This window comes from Cebidichthys violaceus, unplaced genomic scaffold (genome assembly GCF_023349555.1).
Source record: "Cebidichthys violaceus isolate CVI_PGR_0920_01 unplaced genomic scaffold, fCebVio1.0.p SCAF_21, whole genome shotgun sequence".
Lineage (NCBI taxonomy): Eukaryota > Metazoa > Chordata > Actinopteri > Perciformes > Stichaeidae > Cebidichthys > Cebidichthys violaceus.
The window spans coordinates 7,625,447-7,639,318 of record NW_027176384.1 but is presented as its reverse complement, the minus strand read 5'-3'; the positions used below and the strand labels follow the sequence as shown (position 1 = coordinate 7,639,318).

Genomic DNA, 13,872 nt, shown 5'->3' with positions numbered 1-13,872 from the left:
ACCCATCTCGGCACAGTGCTGTGGAGATAGGTCTGGCTGTCGGAGACTAATGAGCTACTAGCTCATGATACTTCATTTTTATGTGCAAACATCAATGCTTGGTAATAGTAATTGAGAGGCGCTGAAGTGTACTTGATTGATAGCAGCCACAGCGATCGCAGCGTTAATACTTTGGTCGATAGAATCAAATGTATCCAGAGGCAACACAATGTCACGTTCTTCTAACAGCTAAGCACACGGGTCAGATGACTCACTTGTTATTCTGCGGTCATCACTTTGGATTTAAACCCTTCTTGAATGCATTTTTAACACTGAAGAAGCTATCTGAGGAAAAATAAAATGGAATATTTAAACAGGAGGATGAGTTGATGGACTATAAGAAAATGCTTCAACAATCAATTAAACACATTTCGTTAAAACTGTTTATTGTATTCCTCACAACACCAGGGTTGAATTGCTTTACATTGCCACATGGAAAGTCACTGGGCCTTTGATGATAACGAGTGTGACGGATGGAGTGACGTGGCGTTCATTTGGAGGCAGAGCATTGGTGAAGTCGCCCCAGCCTACTGACTTCATCAACCGGGGAAATGTCATTTAAAATAAATGAAATATATGTACCTGAAAGTGTACCCAAGTACAGTACTTGAGTTTATTTACCCAGTACACAGTACCGTATTGACAAATGTGTGTACCATGATACACAAGTGGAAACAAGATGTAGAGATGTATATGAAAGATTTGTAATCAAAATATGATTACATTAAAGGAAACCTTGCCTTTTACATAGTGAAATTCACACAAGACACTTATGTTTCTATTTTGCATTATTTTGTAAAAAAAAAGAAAAGTAATTGCAATGGGTATTATTAAGTACACTGCCCATGTCTTAGAACATAATTATATATACATTATATAATATAGCGTTCACATAATTACAACACCAGTATTTATACCTCTTACAATCAGGTGTATAAAATGCAAAACTTCATTCAGGGAAAATAATACTTTTGTATCTGGTTTCTCTGAATTAAAAACCTGCACAGTCAAAAGATTTCTCAAGCACTGGTGTGGGAAATTGTTCCAAAACGTTTCTTAAATGTACTCTTCTTTGTGTGTGTATATATATATATATATATATATATATATATATATTGAGATGGAGCTCAGCACTGTGTGTCGAGTTGTTGTAGTCATAAATCCGAAATAAAAATCTATTAATTTGCTTCTGAGTTCGGCGGCTAAAGTTCCCACTCGTAAAGAAACATTGTCAAAAACTCCACAGGGTGCTTTTAATTACTTCCCACCACTGTCAACATGTGCTTTGAGCTGCATTATAAAAATATACACACTTGTAACCTCACAGTGAGGATGGCGTGTCCACCTTTTGTTCTCATTTCATGTCATTAAAATAAAAATGAAGAAATGAAACTGAAACGCCAAATTCCAAAATGACACAACCACAATGTGAAGGTGTGTAAATAAGGATGCTGTTATGTCACTTTAAAAACATTCAATGAAACGTTTGTTTTGGAATGAGGTTACATCAGATCACTGGTGAATGGCATCACATCACTCACTATCACTCCTATTTGATTGAGTTCTTCCAGTCTTCTATACTGTGAACTGATATGACGATGACTCCGTTGTTAAACTTAAGGTGCTGTCGGTGACATCCAGCCACTAGATGTCGCCCTCTCACAACAAGTGGTTGCCAGTTCTGCCGAGGATGGCGTTGAAGTGTGCGTCTTTACTTATAGTACCGCCATGTTGTGTATCTGAGGTTTGATCGGATTGAGATTAAGGAAGTAAACAGAGACTTGAAGAGAGTACAATTAATACATGAGATAAACCAAGAAACGGAGCTCAACAAGTTACACAACCTGCATATTTTATAGTGAAGAGGATTGAGAATGGATTTTATTTTAATATGTGCCTGAAATAAGATTTTTTAACATTTTGACCTACGATATGAAATATTTCAATAAATACCCCTCGCATGGATTTAGAAGCTTTTTCATCTAAATGAGACATGTCACCTTTACAGACCCCGTTGTGTTTACTCGCTCTCATGCGACCGTTGTATTAAAGCTAGCTTGTTACTTCTGGCGATGGCATTAAATGTTTCAAATATCATCGAAGCGGTTTTGTTTGTGAAGATTATCTTGTTGAACACAACCTTTTAAGTATCATAAACTTGTGCTTGCCACAGATCTTATTGTCTGCAATAATCCAAAATCCAGTGGAAAAGTCCCATTGTTATTTTGTGAAGGGAACCAATGCGATGCCAACTTTTAGGGTTGTCCTGCAAAAACACGTCATCCTGCAGCGCTCTATACGGCATCACTTATTTATCACTTCTGAATCCCCTCTGACGGGCATCTTCTCTTACACTGAGGGACTAATTACATATGATATCAATATGACTTTTGATCACCTTAGCTTTATGAACCAGTTTAATCCTGGTCTGCTCTCGACTGCAGGCTCATCTCAGAGAACAGTTCCTGCGTGTGAATCAGCCCTCTGTCGTAAATACTCAGCTTGTTCCTCAGTCTCTCCTTGGCTGCGTTTTCCACCACAAGAGATTCAGCTGAAACACACAAAACACAGCAATTGATTCCTTTTAGTAGGCTAACACACACACACACACACACACACACACACACACACACACACACACACACACACACACACACACACACACACACACACACACACACACACACACACACACACACACAGGTGAAACTCGAAAAATTAGAATATCGTGCAAAAGTTAATTTCAATAACTCAACTTTAAAGGTGAAACTAATATATTATATGGACAAATTACATGCAAAGCAAGATATTTCAAGCCTTTATTTGTTATAATTTTGATGATTATGGCTTACAGCTTATGAAAACCTCAAATAAAGTCAGCGTCTCCATAAAGCTTGTCTGCTGAAGGAACCATGAAGTGCTCTAAAATTTCCTGGTAGACGGTTGCGTTGACCCTGGACTTAATAAAGCACAGTGGACCAACACCAGCAGATGACATGGCTCCCCAAATCAACACTGACTGTGGAAACTTCACACTGGACTTTAAGCATCTTGGATTGTGTGCCTCTCCATTCTTCCTCCAGACTCTGGGACCTTGGTTTCCAAATGAGATGCAAAATTTGCTCTCATCAGAGAAGAGGACTTTGGACCACTGAGCAACAGACCAGTTCTTTTTTTCTTTAGCCCAGGTAAGACGCTTCTGGCGTTGTTTGTTATTCAGGAGCGGCTTCACAAGAGGAATACGACATGTGAAGCCCATGTCCAGGATCCGTCTGTGTGTGGTGGCTCTTGATGCAGCAACTCCAGCCCCAGTCCACTCCTTGTGAAGCTCTCCCACACTTTTGAATGGCCTTTTCCTGACTATCCTCTCCAGGATGCGGTCATCCCTGCTGCTTGTGCACCTTTTCCTTCCACACTTTTTCCTTCCACTTAACTTTCTATTAATGTGCTTTGATATAGCACTTTGAGAACATCCAACTTCTCTTGCAATTACCTTTTGAGGCTTTCCCTCCTTGTGGAGGGTGTCGATGATGGTTTTCTGCACAACAGTCAGGTCAGCAGTCTTCCCCATGATTGTGAATTCTACTGAACCATACTGAGAGACAATTTAAAGGCTCAGGAACCCTTTGCAGGTGTTTTGGATTAATTAGCTGATTAGAGTGTGACACTTTGAGCCAACAATATTGAACCTTTCCACAATATTCTAATTTTTTGAGATTTTGAATTTGGGGTTTTCATAAGCTTTAAGCCATAATCATCAAAAATATAAGAAATAAAGGCTTGGAATATCTCACTTTGCATGTAATGAGTCTATATGATATATTAGTTTCACCTTTTTAGTTGAATTACTGAAATAAATGAACTTTTGCATGATATTCAAATTTTTCGAGTTTCACCTGTATATTCCACCTGTGATAAATAAACCCAAGCGACAGCACCAATACGTGTACACTCACCCTGAGGGCCGTCTGAGCAGTCGCTGGTGAAGCCGTTGGCCCTGCAGTCCTCGCAGGTTAGACTGCCGGTCTCAGCAAGGCAGCTGCACTGCACAGGCCAGCTGCCGTACAGGTCCACCGCCCCCCCGAAGTCACTCAGATAAGTCACCTCCGACTGGCTGCATTCACGCGGCCCCGCCTGCTTCGGAGAGGCGGGGGGAGCGCGCGGCTCGTCGTGCTCTACGGGAATGGAGGGCGGGGGGCTCGACTCGGCATCGGAAGGCTCTCTGTCGTCCAGGCTGTGGGGTTGGTCGGCGGGGGGGCAGCTAGGTGGAGGAAGCAGCTTGCTCAATGCAAGAAGTACCTGAAGACAGTTGAGATGTATAGTAGTTATCTTATCCACAGTCACTTAAATATGACGGCGTATTAGGGCCTTATAAGAAGTACGCATGTTGCTTTATTATGCAAAAGATCAAAAATAATAAATACGTATCTTTCAGGACCAATAGGAAACAGCAATCTTTAGGATCTTGTAGTTTTTTCTCCTAAATTTACGACTTTACGCTTGGACATTTACGTTTTTTTTCCCTGAATATTACCCCTCATCAGTCATTTTTATTTTATATTTACCTACAATGGCCTTAACAAGCAGTCGTAACAAAAATGATTATATCAGCATGAAAGAAAACCACAAGAAGCTTTGGAAAGTCATACAACTCAGCATGTGGGCCTTTGAGCTGAGGGTATTTTGCGGTGCCTAAAGATCAAGAATGAACTGGTATTGCTCACATTCTCCATGCTCGGTCTGCTGCGGTGGCGGTGGCGGCTAGCGGCGCAGTCCAAGGCCAGACGCAGAAGGTCGAGGGCCACGGCCGTCGGCCACCGGCCGGCCGCCTCGTCCAAGAACCGCAGACAAGAGTCCACACCACCGCTGTCCTCCACCTCGGTTACAAGCAGGTCTCTCTGACAGAGCAGACCGACAGGGCTTACACTTACTGTGATCATACATGACTGCTGTTGTAAGACATCACAATGGATTATGAAGCCTTTATCTAAAGGTTACATACCCCACCCTAACCCATGACGTTACTATTCCAGCTTCAGTGTCGACTCACCAGGGCTGTTTGTTTCGGTACGTCCTCCGTCACCTTCCGTCCTGTTACTGTTTCCATTATGACCTGAGAACAAGCAAACTGTAATCAATGGCAAGAAATAATGTTTCCATCACAAATCACAGTCCTTCATTACAGTAACATTTACTGTGTACTTCGTCCTATATACAATATTACTTATTTGTAACAGTCGTAGACTGTATATAAGAACTGGACGTGATGTCACCCATTGGTTTGTGGACTGCGGTTTTGAAGCCTTGAGTTCGACAATTTGGCCGAAGCCGTCTTGTTTTTTTGCAACCAGTGAACTGAAGTGACCATATTTGGAATGCAGAGAAGTGACGTAGAGACTCCAAATACGGCTCTGGTAGAGTCCTGTCAATCACAGTAAGCCCGCCCTAAAGCGTACCCTGCTTTATGGTCGGTTTGACTCTAAATGGACCATAATCTACTAAATGAACATCATGCTGTATTGAAGAAGACTTGAAACTAGAGATTGAGACCATAAACTAATGTTTACAATGTTTACTGAGGTAATAAATCAAGAGTCATTTTCTCATAGACTTCTATACAACCAGAGGAGCCGCCCCCTGATGGACACTAGAGAGAATGTTATACTTTTTACTCCACTAAATGTATTTGACGCTATGGTTACTATTTGTTTTCAAAATAAGAGGTTGTGTTTATATATTCTAAAAGATGTAATACATAATATAATGATAATATAATACTACTGAAGTTGTTCAAACAAGCTGCTTTCATGTGATGTATCTGTGGATCAAGTGGAATTGTATATACATAATATAACAGGGGGCCATTCTGCGTAATGTGCACTTTTACTTTTGATACTTGATACGCTTTTTTTTGGATAACTCTTAAATAAAATAAGTAAAATGTTGATTGTTGTACTAAAACTTGTAATGGAGAGTTTCTATGCAACGACCCGATGAACACACGGGATGAAGAAAGTGCAGCGAAGCTCATGATCTTGTTACAATCACCATTCCGAAGCTGTAAACATCCAGGCTGACGGACAGCTTGCCGCCTCGGATGTACTCCTCAGAGAGGTATCCCAGGTTGCCGAGGGACCTCGTGTCCAGAGTGACAGTGCAGTTCTGATTGGCTGAATCAGGACGGAGACGAGCCAACCCAAAGTCGGACAGCTTGGGCTGCAGGGCGTCGTCCAGAAGTATGTTAGCACTGTGCAGAGACAGCAGAGAGACACAAGACAGATGAAAGGCAGCCGACAGTGGAGCTCCACCACGCTGCAGGCGTGTACGGTATCATTTTATAATCCATACGTATAGCAGAAGCTTTCGACTGAACAGGACAGACACAAATTCATTTTATGACAAGAAAGGTAAAGAGGTGCCAAATAGAATTTGTCATTTTAAGGAAATCTTTGATCAATTACATTGTAAAAGTCTTATTTGCACCGTTTATAACATTGTTTTGAATGAGGTGAGCTTTCTTTTTCCATATTTAATTAGTTATCATTTAGCATCATATTTAGAAAGTATTTTCTAATACTGGGGGGGGGGGGGGGGGGGGGGGTGGTGCAATGTCCCCTTCCCCTCTTCCTACGCCCTATTTTCCGGCACCCTTGCTTGGACCACACCCATCGTTTAACTTGACCTACGTCTTGATCTCAACTACACACGTGAAAGGTTTCGTAAAAAACAAGGGCGGCTCCTGAAGAGGTGAGTGTAGATTCTGCAACAGGCTCAGTTCTATCGGAACTGGATAATATTTTTTCATTGAAAGAAGATCAAAGAAGATCACTGAAGGCTTTTCTCCATTAGATGTTTTTGCTCTTCTCCTGGTTTCAGCAGGAATTTCATTGACAGATCGTTCATCCAACCACCTGCCAAATATATTTTGAAAGTGCCTGCCCTTTTCCAAACATTTCCAAAGATGACTTTGACAACAATACCAGCTGTCGTGGCTGGTAATAACAGAGACACTAATGGCAATAAATAGTATTGGTTGTGCATTCAACACCAAATCATTCACACAACTAGAACACCGTTACACTGTTGTTTGTTTGTTTGTTTGGTTAAATCCTTGCACTATTGTTTAGTTAGTTAATATAATGTTATTCTATTTTATTGTATATATTGTGCATCTTTATATCTAATATTTTCTACTCTACATAAATGCTGTCCCTTGTGGGATTAATAAAGTAACTATCTATCTATTGAAATAGTACTCTTCTGCATGTAGTTGCATTGCTGGCAGGTATATATTATTGCCTTGTTACGTAATCACCTCTTTTGGTGTAATATATTGCAGACAATTTCTACTACTTTCCTTCCAACATGGATCTTTCTGTTCTTTCCAGTCTTAGCTGGATTTGATATTTTATATTTCCCTTGAAGCGAGTGTTCGTTCTGTAAAGTGTTGAACGCCACAGTGACAATGTCCTCTTCAGAGACACAGCAGACAGACAGGCTGTAGTTCTTTATCTCGCACCTGGAGATGTTGCCACAGATCACCGGGCTGGTCTGTGCTGTGTGGAGGTGATGCAAGGCCTTTGCAGTTCCCTTAATGATGGCGAGGCGCTGTTGCCAGGAGAGAGGGGGCTCTCCGTCCTGTACAGGGACAACACAACATTTTAAATACGACACAAAAGAACATGCTTTCGAATAGCAGGCTAAACTGGCAGTGGTTTAAGGTAAGGCCTGCATGCTGTTCTCCTTGTTCCTCTGTGGCTGAGCGGTCGAGGTAGAGCAAGTCGTCCTCTGATCCCCGACATGTCCGTATGTGGAAGATACTGAACCCCAAATTGGTGTGTGAGTGTGCATAAGTTTAGATCCTGATGGGCACCTTGTACGGCAGCCATCAGTGTTTGAATTTGTGTGTGCATGGTTGCACTTTAAGTGGTCGAAAGACTAGAATGGCTCTATATAAATGCAAGATCGTTTACCATTCAAGGCATTCAGTGTAACGTGGTAATTAAAGCCCCAACAACAAAACATTGAACCAACACTACCGGTAGTAAAAATGTTGCATTTGTTTAGTCGCATGTAGGTATGTTTACGGCACACAAACGTAGTAAATACCTGTTTGTGACTGTAATAACTACAAGCTCCTCCAATAATTGTGTGTTTACGTGACATAAAATGTTCGTACTTACAAAGTACAGACTCTGCCTCAGTCACATTGTAGATTGTATTTTAAATCCATATCATATTGGGCTGTGTATTAGCCACAATCTGGCGATTACATGCGATATATTGCGATGCTGATCAGCAAGGCATTTATTTATATCTAATTTTAGGAAAACTGATATAGAAATGATATATACTTTTTGTGCAATCTGAGAAATTTGCCTATATCAAGATTATTTAGGTAACCAAATTAAGTCAATTATATATACACAGTATATATATATATATATATATATATATATATATATATATATATATATATATATATATATACACACACATACATACACACAGTTTCTGTTCCTGTTTTCTGAAATTGAAAGTGTTACCTAGCAACTATTGTTCTCTGGCTTGGCAAACAAGTGACACACAGAATGATCCTTCTTCATGTTCATACCGCAGGGTGAACAACATGTTGATGAAACTACCTGCTGGTGTAGTCTGTGGAAGAGCGACCCGTTGGGGAGGTAAGGATAGACCAGACAGTAGCGGCCCTCATCAGAGAAACAGCACAACGAGTCTAAGACGTTTGGATGTCGGTACCTGGAACACATCACCCCGTTTGATATTGAACACACTCCATCACATAAATATAGAAAGCTATTTTCAGAGCGAGTGTTGACACGTACAAATGATGAATTTCCATTTCTTTACTGAAGACGTCCCACAGCTTCTTCCATGACGCCATATTTGTCTGGAAAACAATGGATAAGGAATGCATTTCAGTCGGATGTTCTTTGTTGCAATCAATACCCGGACATTAAAAGGATGGTTTGGATGTTTTAAAGTGGGGTTGTATGGGTTACTTATCCGTAGTCAGCAAAGTGTATTTTAAACACCTAAAAGAATCAATATCAGTTTAAGTGTACGCTGTATTTAGAATAGCTTCACTGTCAGACAGCCCTTCAGACAGGGGACTGAAGCCGTTATCAATGCTCTCTTCATAGCCACCAGACTCCTTTGACAAAAACAGACATTTTATTTCACAGAACATGCCAGTTGCGGGTCTACCGCTGCCTCCAAACTTCTCCATCTACTGTAGGTGATCCACTGACTGTGGAGAAGTACCTCATACAACCTCACATCCAAACCATCCCTTTAATTAGAATTTTTTGGATTTTTATAAGCATATTTCCCAAACTGTCAGACCGCTTAGAGTGTCAGAATCAACAATCACCTTTTTAAAAAGCTTCACCGCCAACTTTTTACTTCCCATCTGCGCTCTGAAGACATCAGAGAAGTGTCCCTCTGCAATTCTCATTTCATGATGAAAATCCCTGGTTCCATCTATGATGTCTTGGAAAGTGATTGCGGGTGGCTGATTTTCTCCGGCGGAGCTCACTGGAACACAGAGACGGATCAGTATGAACCCCAAAAATTGCTTTATTTATGCTAATTCATACATGGTATTTTGGGTTTTTACTAGAACATGTTTACATGCTTTATTGTTAAAAAAAACACTTTCTTTTTCTCAAACTGTGTGTCTGAATAATCCTGTGTGCCCCGTGTCTGAAACGCTCCGCTTTACTGCCTCTTTAAGCACTGCGGCTTGAGGACTCACTATGAGCGTCAACATAGGTTTTAGCAGCACACACAAAGAGGAACCAAGAATGGGCTTTACGTTTCCCCTTTGTAATGTAACTTCCCTTTGTCACTCGACTAACAATATTTCAAGCTTATTAAACCACAATATTTGCCGCAAATATTCGGCATTAAAAAACTTTGATATTGCGTAGTTTCCTAAATTAAGATAAAATGGAGATGCAGACAGTTCAGAATCCTGGTGTTACATTTGATCACAAGCGGGTGTTCTCCTTCTATAGAGATCCTAATCCACACCTTTGTATCATCCAGACTTGATCATTGTAACGTTTTGTTGTCAGTCCAGTCGCATGCTCGTACTAAAAGTCTTCAAATGGTTCAGAACGCTGCAGCTAGATTCTTACCTAAAACTAGACTATTTGACCATATTACACCAGTTTGAGCTTTCCTTCATGGCTGGAGTTAACAAGGAGTCAGCCGGCCACAGGGCCTTTCCCCATCAAACCCCCTTCTGGAATTACCTTCACACTGACATCAGACCGTCTAAACCTCCAAACCTAAAACTCATCTTTTCACCATAAAAGGGATCGTTCGCTCACAGTTTGGAGAACTTCAAAACATCCAAACTACCCCGTCAACTTTCAGTTAGTCTGTCTCAGTCTTGGCGCATCATTAATCTTCGAACTTATAGTCCGTGTTTGTTTTGCCGACGAGAATACTGTAAACTTTGTGGAAACCACTGCGTCTCTCTAACGCTCTGTTTGTTTGTGTCCCATAGGGACATGAGCCTCCCAGTCGTCTCCTATCTGTGTGAATGCCGTGCTTGAGCATGTTCGTGGAGCCAGTCCTCTCTGCAGGTCCCATGGTGGAGAGGAGAACCACCTATTCAGCGACACCTCTGGATCCTGCTTCTCATCCTTATAGATCCAATTTTCTTCATGTTTACAATATACCTAGAATTCTGGCATCCTGATTGTCCATGCTGTGATTTTACATCAGTCTAACAACATCTACTGCATGTCTGTCCTTCCTGGGAGAGGAAACAGTTGCTCCCCATGACGTTTCTTCGGTTAAAGAGTTTTTCCTCGTCCGAAATGAATCGAGGGTCTACATACTGAGGGGCTCGTATGCTGTACAGATTGTACCTTGTATACTTGGGTTAGAGTTATGCTATTGCAGGATGGTACAAAATAGACAGCACATTACAGTGTGAGTTAAAAAAATATATAGTTGTTTTTTCGGGCCAGGGGACGTGGCTCCTGGACTGACTGATAAGACAGAATCTTGTTTACACAATTTACATATTGACATTTTTAAAGACTCCGCTCCACTCAACCTGGAGCTTTAAATAGCATCCACAGCGTCCAGGAAGTTATGCATCGATTCAGTTTACTGCATCAATAACCCAACACTTGAGTTACAAACATATTTTGAATGTGCTCTGCAGATACATGAGGAAATGCTGGTTGATTTGTTTTGTAACTGACCTGACTGAGCTGGACCCTGGAGGAGCTGCAGGGCCCTGTGGTGGCCCATGTCCTGCAGCACCTTGAGCAGGTCCTGCACCCTTGGATTCTCCTGAGCCCAGGACCACAGCAGCTCCCAAGTGGGACTCCGGCCGGCCGCCTCCACACGCTCCAACATGCGAACCTCTAACAAGCTGGGGAGGACACGGACAGCTGGAGGCCGAGACAGAAGACGTATGCAAATAAAGAATAAGACGCGGGTTCATCCGAGCCTTTCCTTTACCCGCATATCACACATCAACTTGTTTATATGGATGACTTGAAGTCTTTTAACCAATGCATCAAGTGAGCACGGTATATGAAACATACAAAAGCCTTAAGGGCATTTGTAATGGCAGTTTCACTTGACTTGTTACTATTTAAAGATCGGTTGTTGTTATTGTAGTTCCTTATTATTTGAAAGAATGTGAAAAGACAAACAGACAGACGGTTTCCTGTTATCACTGCATCATGTCAACAGTTTGAGAGTTGGAGTTCCGATCAGTCGATGTTATGTGGCTGCGGTAGACCCGTATCTCCATCAAACTCAACCCAAATCTCAGACCAGAAAGACAACAACCCCTTCCTCACCCAGTCCGCGCCACCCGAGCCTGTCATCTCCACAGTCCAGGACTTTACACAGTCTCTCGATGATCACCGGGGGGACATCGTACAGGAACGTGGACGGGTCCATCTGAACGGGAGCCCGTCGAGCCGCTGAGCCGTCAACAGAGTGGTAGTGACGTTACTAGTGGAGTGTCTCAAATACGGAAATCCCCCGCGCCCGCACGTGCAACTGACGAAGTCATTGTTCAGTGAGTCAACAGACGGACTCATACTTTAGCCCATGACTTTGTGCCGTGGAGACAGGTAGGACTACACCATTACAGAAAATATTCCCCTGAAGACGCGTCAAAGATCGACGAAGATGACGCACACAGCTGCGGCCAGTGGCGGACTCGAGCTGTTTGAAGGCAGGGGCACTAACATAAGAGGGTACCAGCAGCAGAGAACGTTCATGTGGAGCCACCCAAAGAGCTGGGGCTGCATCCTTCGGAGGACCCAGCCTTCGCGGTCTACGTCGGCCGCGTCCTTTGAGGACCGCGAAGGCTGGACCGTGCGGTCTCCGAAATGAGACGGCCTACGCTACAGAGGACTTCCTGTTTGCGTCACCAGCTGTTCCAGCCCCCCACCCCCCTTGCTGCTCCATCGCAGAATCCCTGCTCAGCAGTATTATATCTATATGTATATATACATATATATATTTTAATATATATATAATATATGTATTTTAAATATATATATACATACACACAAATACATTAAACTAAAACCTTTAGATTAGTGTTTTTAATCATATATTCAATAACTCATTCATAGTTCTTTTTCATAATATTGTTTTTCTAAATTAATAATCAGTTACTATATTAAATAAATAATTTTCAATCAGTTAGTTCTTGTAATTAAAACAATGTATTTATCAATACCTTTATTTTATTTCATTCACACATACATATACACATACAGTTGTGGTCAAAAGTTTACATACACTTGTAAAGAACATAATGTCATGGCTCTCTTGAGTTTCCAGTTATTTCTACAACTCTGATTTTTCTCTGATAGAGTGATTGGAACAGATACTTCTTTGTCACAAAAAACATTCATGAAGTTTGGTTCTTTCATGACTTTATTATGGGTTAACAGAAAAAGTGATCAAATCTGCTGGGTCAAAAATATACATACAGCAGTGCTAATATTTGGTTACATGTCCCTTGGCCATTTTCACTTCAATTAGGTGCTTTTGGTAGCCATCCACAAGCTTCTGGCAAGCTTCTCGTTGAATCTTTGACCACTCCTCTTGACAGAATTGGTGCAGTTCAGTTAAATTTGATGGCTTTCTGACATGGACTTGTTTCTTCAGCATTGTCCACATGTTTTCAATGGGATTTAAGTCAGGACTTTGGGAAGGCCATTCTAAAACCCTAATTCTAGCCTGATTTAGCCATTCCATTACCACTTTTGATGTGTGTTTGGGGTCATTGTCCTGTTGGAACACCCAACTGCGCCCAAGACCCAACCTTCGGGCTGATGATTTTAGGTTATCTTGAAGAATTTGAAGGTAATCCTCCTTCTTCATTATCCCATTTACTCTCTGTAAAGCACCAGTTCCATTGGCAACAAAACAGCCCCACAGCATAATACTACCACCACCGTGCTTGACGGTAGGCATGGTGTTCTTGGGGTTAAAGGCCTCACCTTTTCTCCTCCAAACATATTGCTGGGCATTGTGGCCAAACAGCTTGATTTTTGTTTTGTCTGACCACAGAACTTTCCTCCAGAAGGTCTTATCTTTGTCCATGTGATCAGCAGCAAACTTCAGTCGAGCCTTAAGGTGCCGCTTTTGGAGCAAGGGCTTCCTTCTTGCACGGCAGCCTCTCAGTCCATGGACATGCAAAACACGCTTGACTGTGGACACTGACACCTGTGTTCCAGCAGCTTCTAATTCTTGGCAGATCTGCTTTTTGGTGGTTCTCGGTTGACTCTTCACCCTCCTGACCAATTTTCTCTC

At 41.8% G+C, this 13,872-nt stretch overlaps 1 protein-coding gene across 2 annotated transcripts; it reads right to left on the bottom strand.

Moving 5' to 3' along the window:
* Window positions 1-404: 404 nt before the first annotated feature.
* On the bottom strand, window positions 405-12,430 carry irak3 (interleukin-1 receptor-associated kinase 3). Of its 2 annotated transcripts, XM_068717124.1 has the most exons (12): window positions 11,895-12,430; window positions 11,286-11,477; window positions 9,434-9,597; window positions 8,886-8,950; window positions 8,685-8,799; window positions 7,559-7,677; window positions 6,088-6,286; window positions 5,090-5,152; window positions 4,764-4,937; window positions 3,996-4,338; window positions 2,438-2,590; window positions 405-1,778 (listed from the first exon to the last, which is right to left on the bottom strand). In XM_068717124.1, exons 1-11 carry the CDS (start codon window positions 11,995-11,997, stop codon window positions 2,457-2,459), a joined length of 1,671 nt encoding a protein of 556 aa, XP_068573225.1. In that variant the 5' UTR covers window positions 11,998-12,430; the 3' UTR covers window positions 405-1,778; window positions 2,438-2,456. The 2 variants fall into 2 exon arrangements, with proteins under 2 accessions (XP_068573225.1, XP_068573224.1); XM_068717123.1 differs by having other exon boundaries at window positions 405-2,590.
* Between the last annotated feature and the right edge of the window lie 1,442 nt (window positions 12,431-13,872).

Coding starts and splice junctions, on each gene's coding strand:
- irak3 (XM_068717123.1), bottom strand. CDS start 11,997: ATGGACCCGTCCACGTTCCTGTACGATGTCCCCCCGGTGATCATCGAG. Junction 8,951..9,433: donor CGGTGAAGCTTTTTAAAAAG/GTGATTGTTGAT, acceptor ATTGTTTTCCAG/ACAAATATGGCGTCATGGAA. Junction 2,591..3,995: donor CTGCTCAGACGGCCCTCAGG/GTGAGTGTACAC, acceptor TGTGTGTTTCAG/CTGAATCTCTTGTGGTGGAA.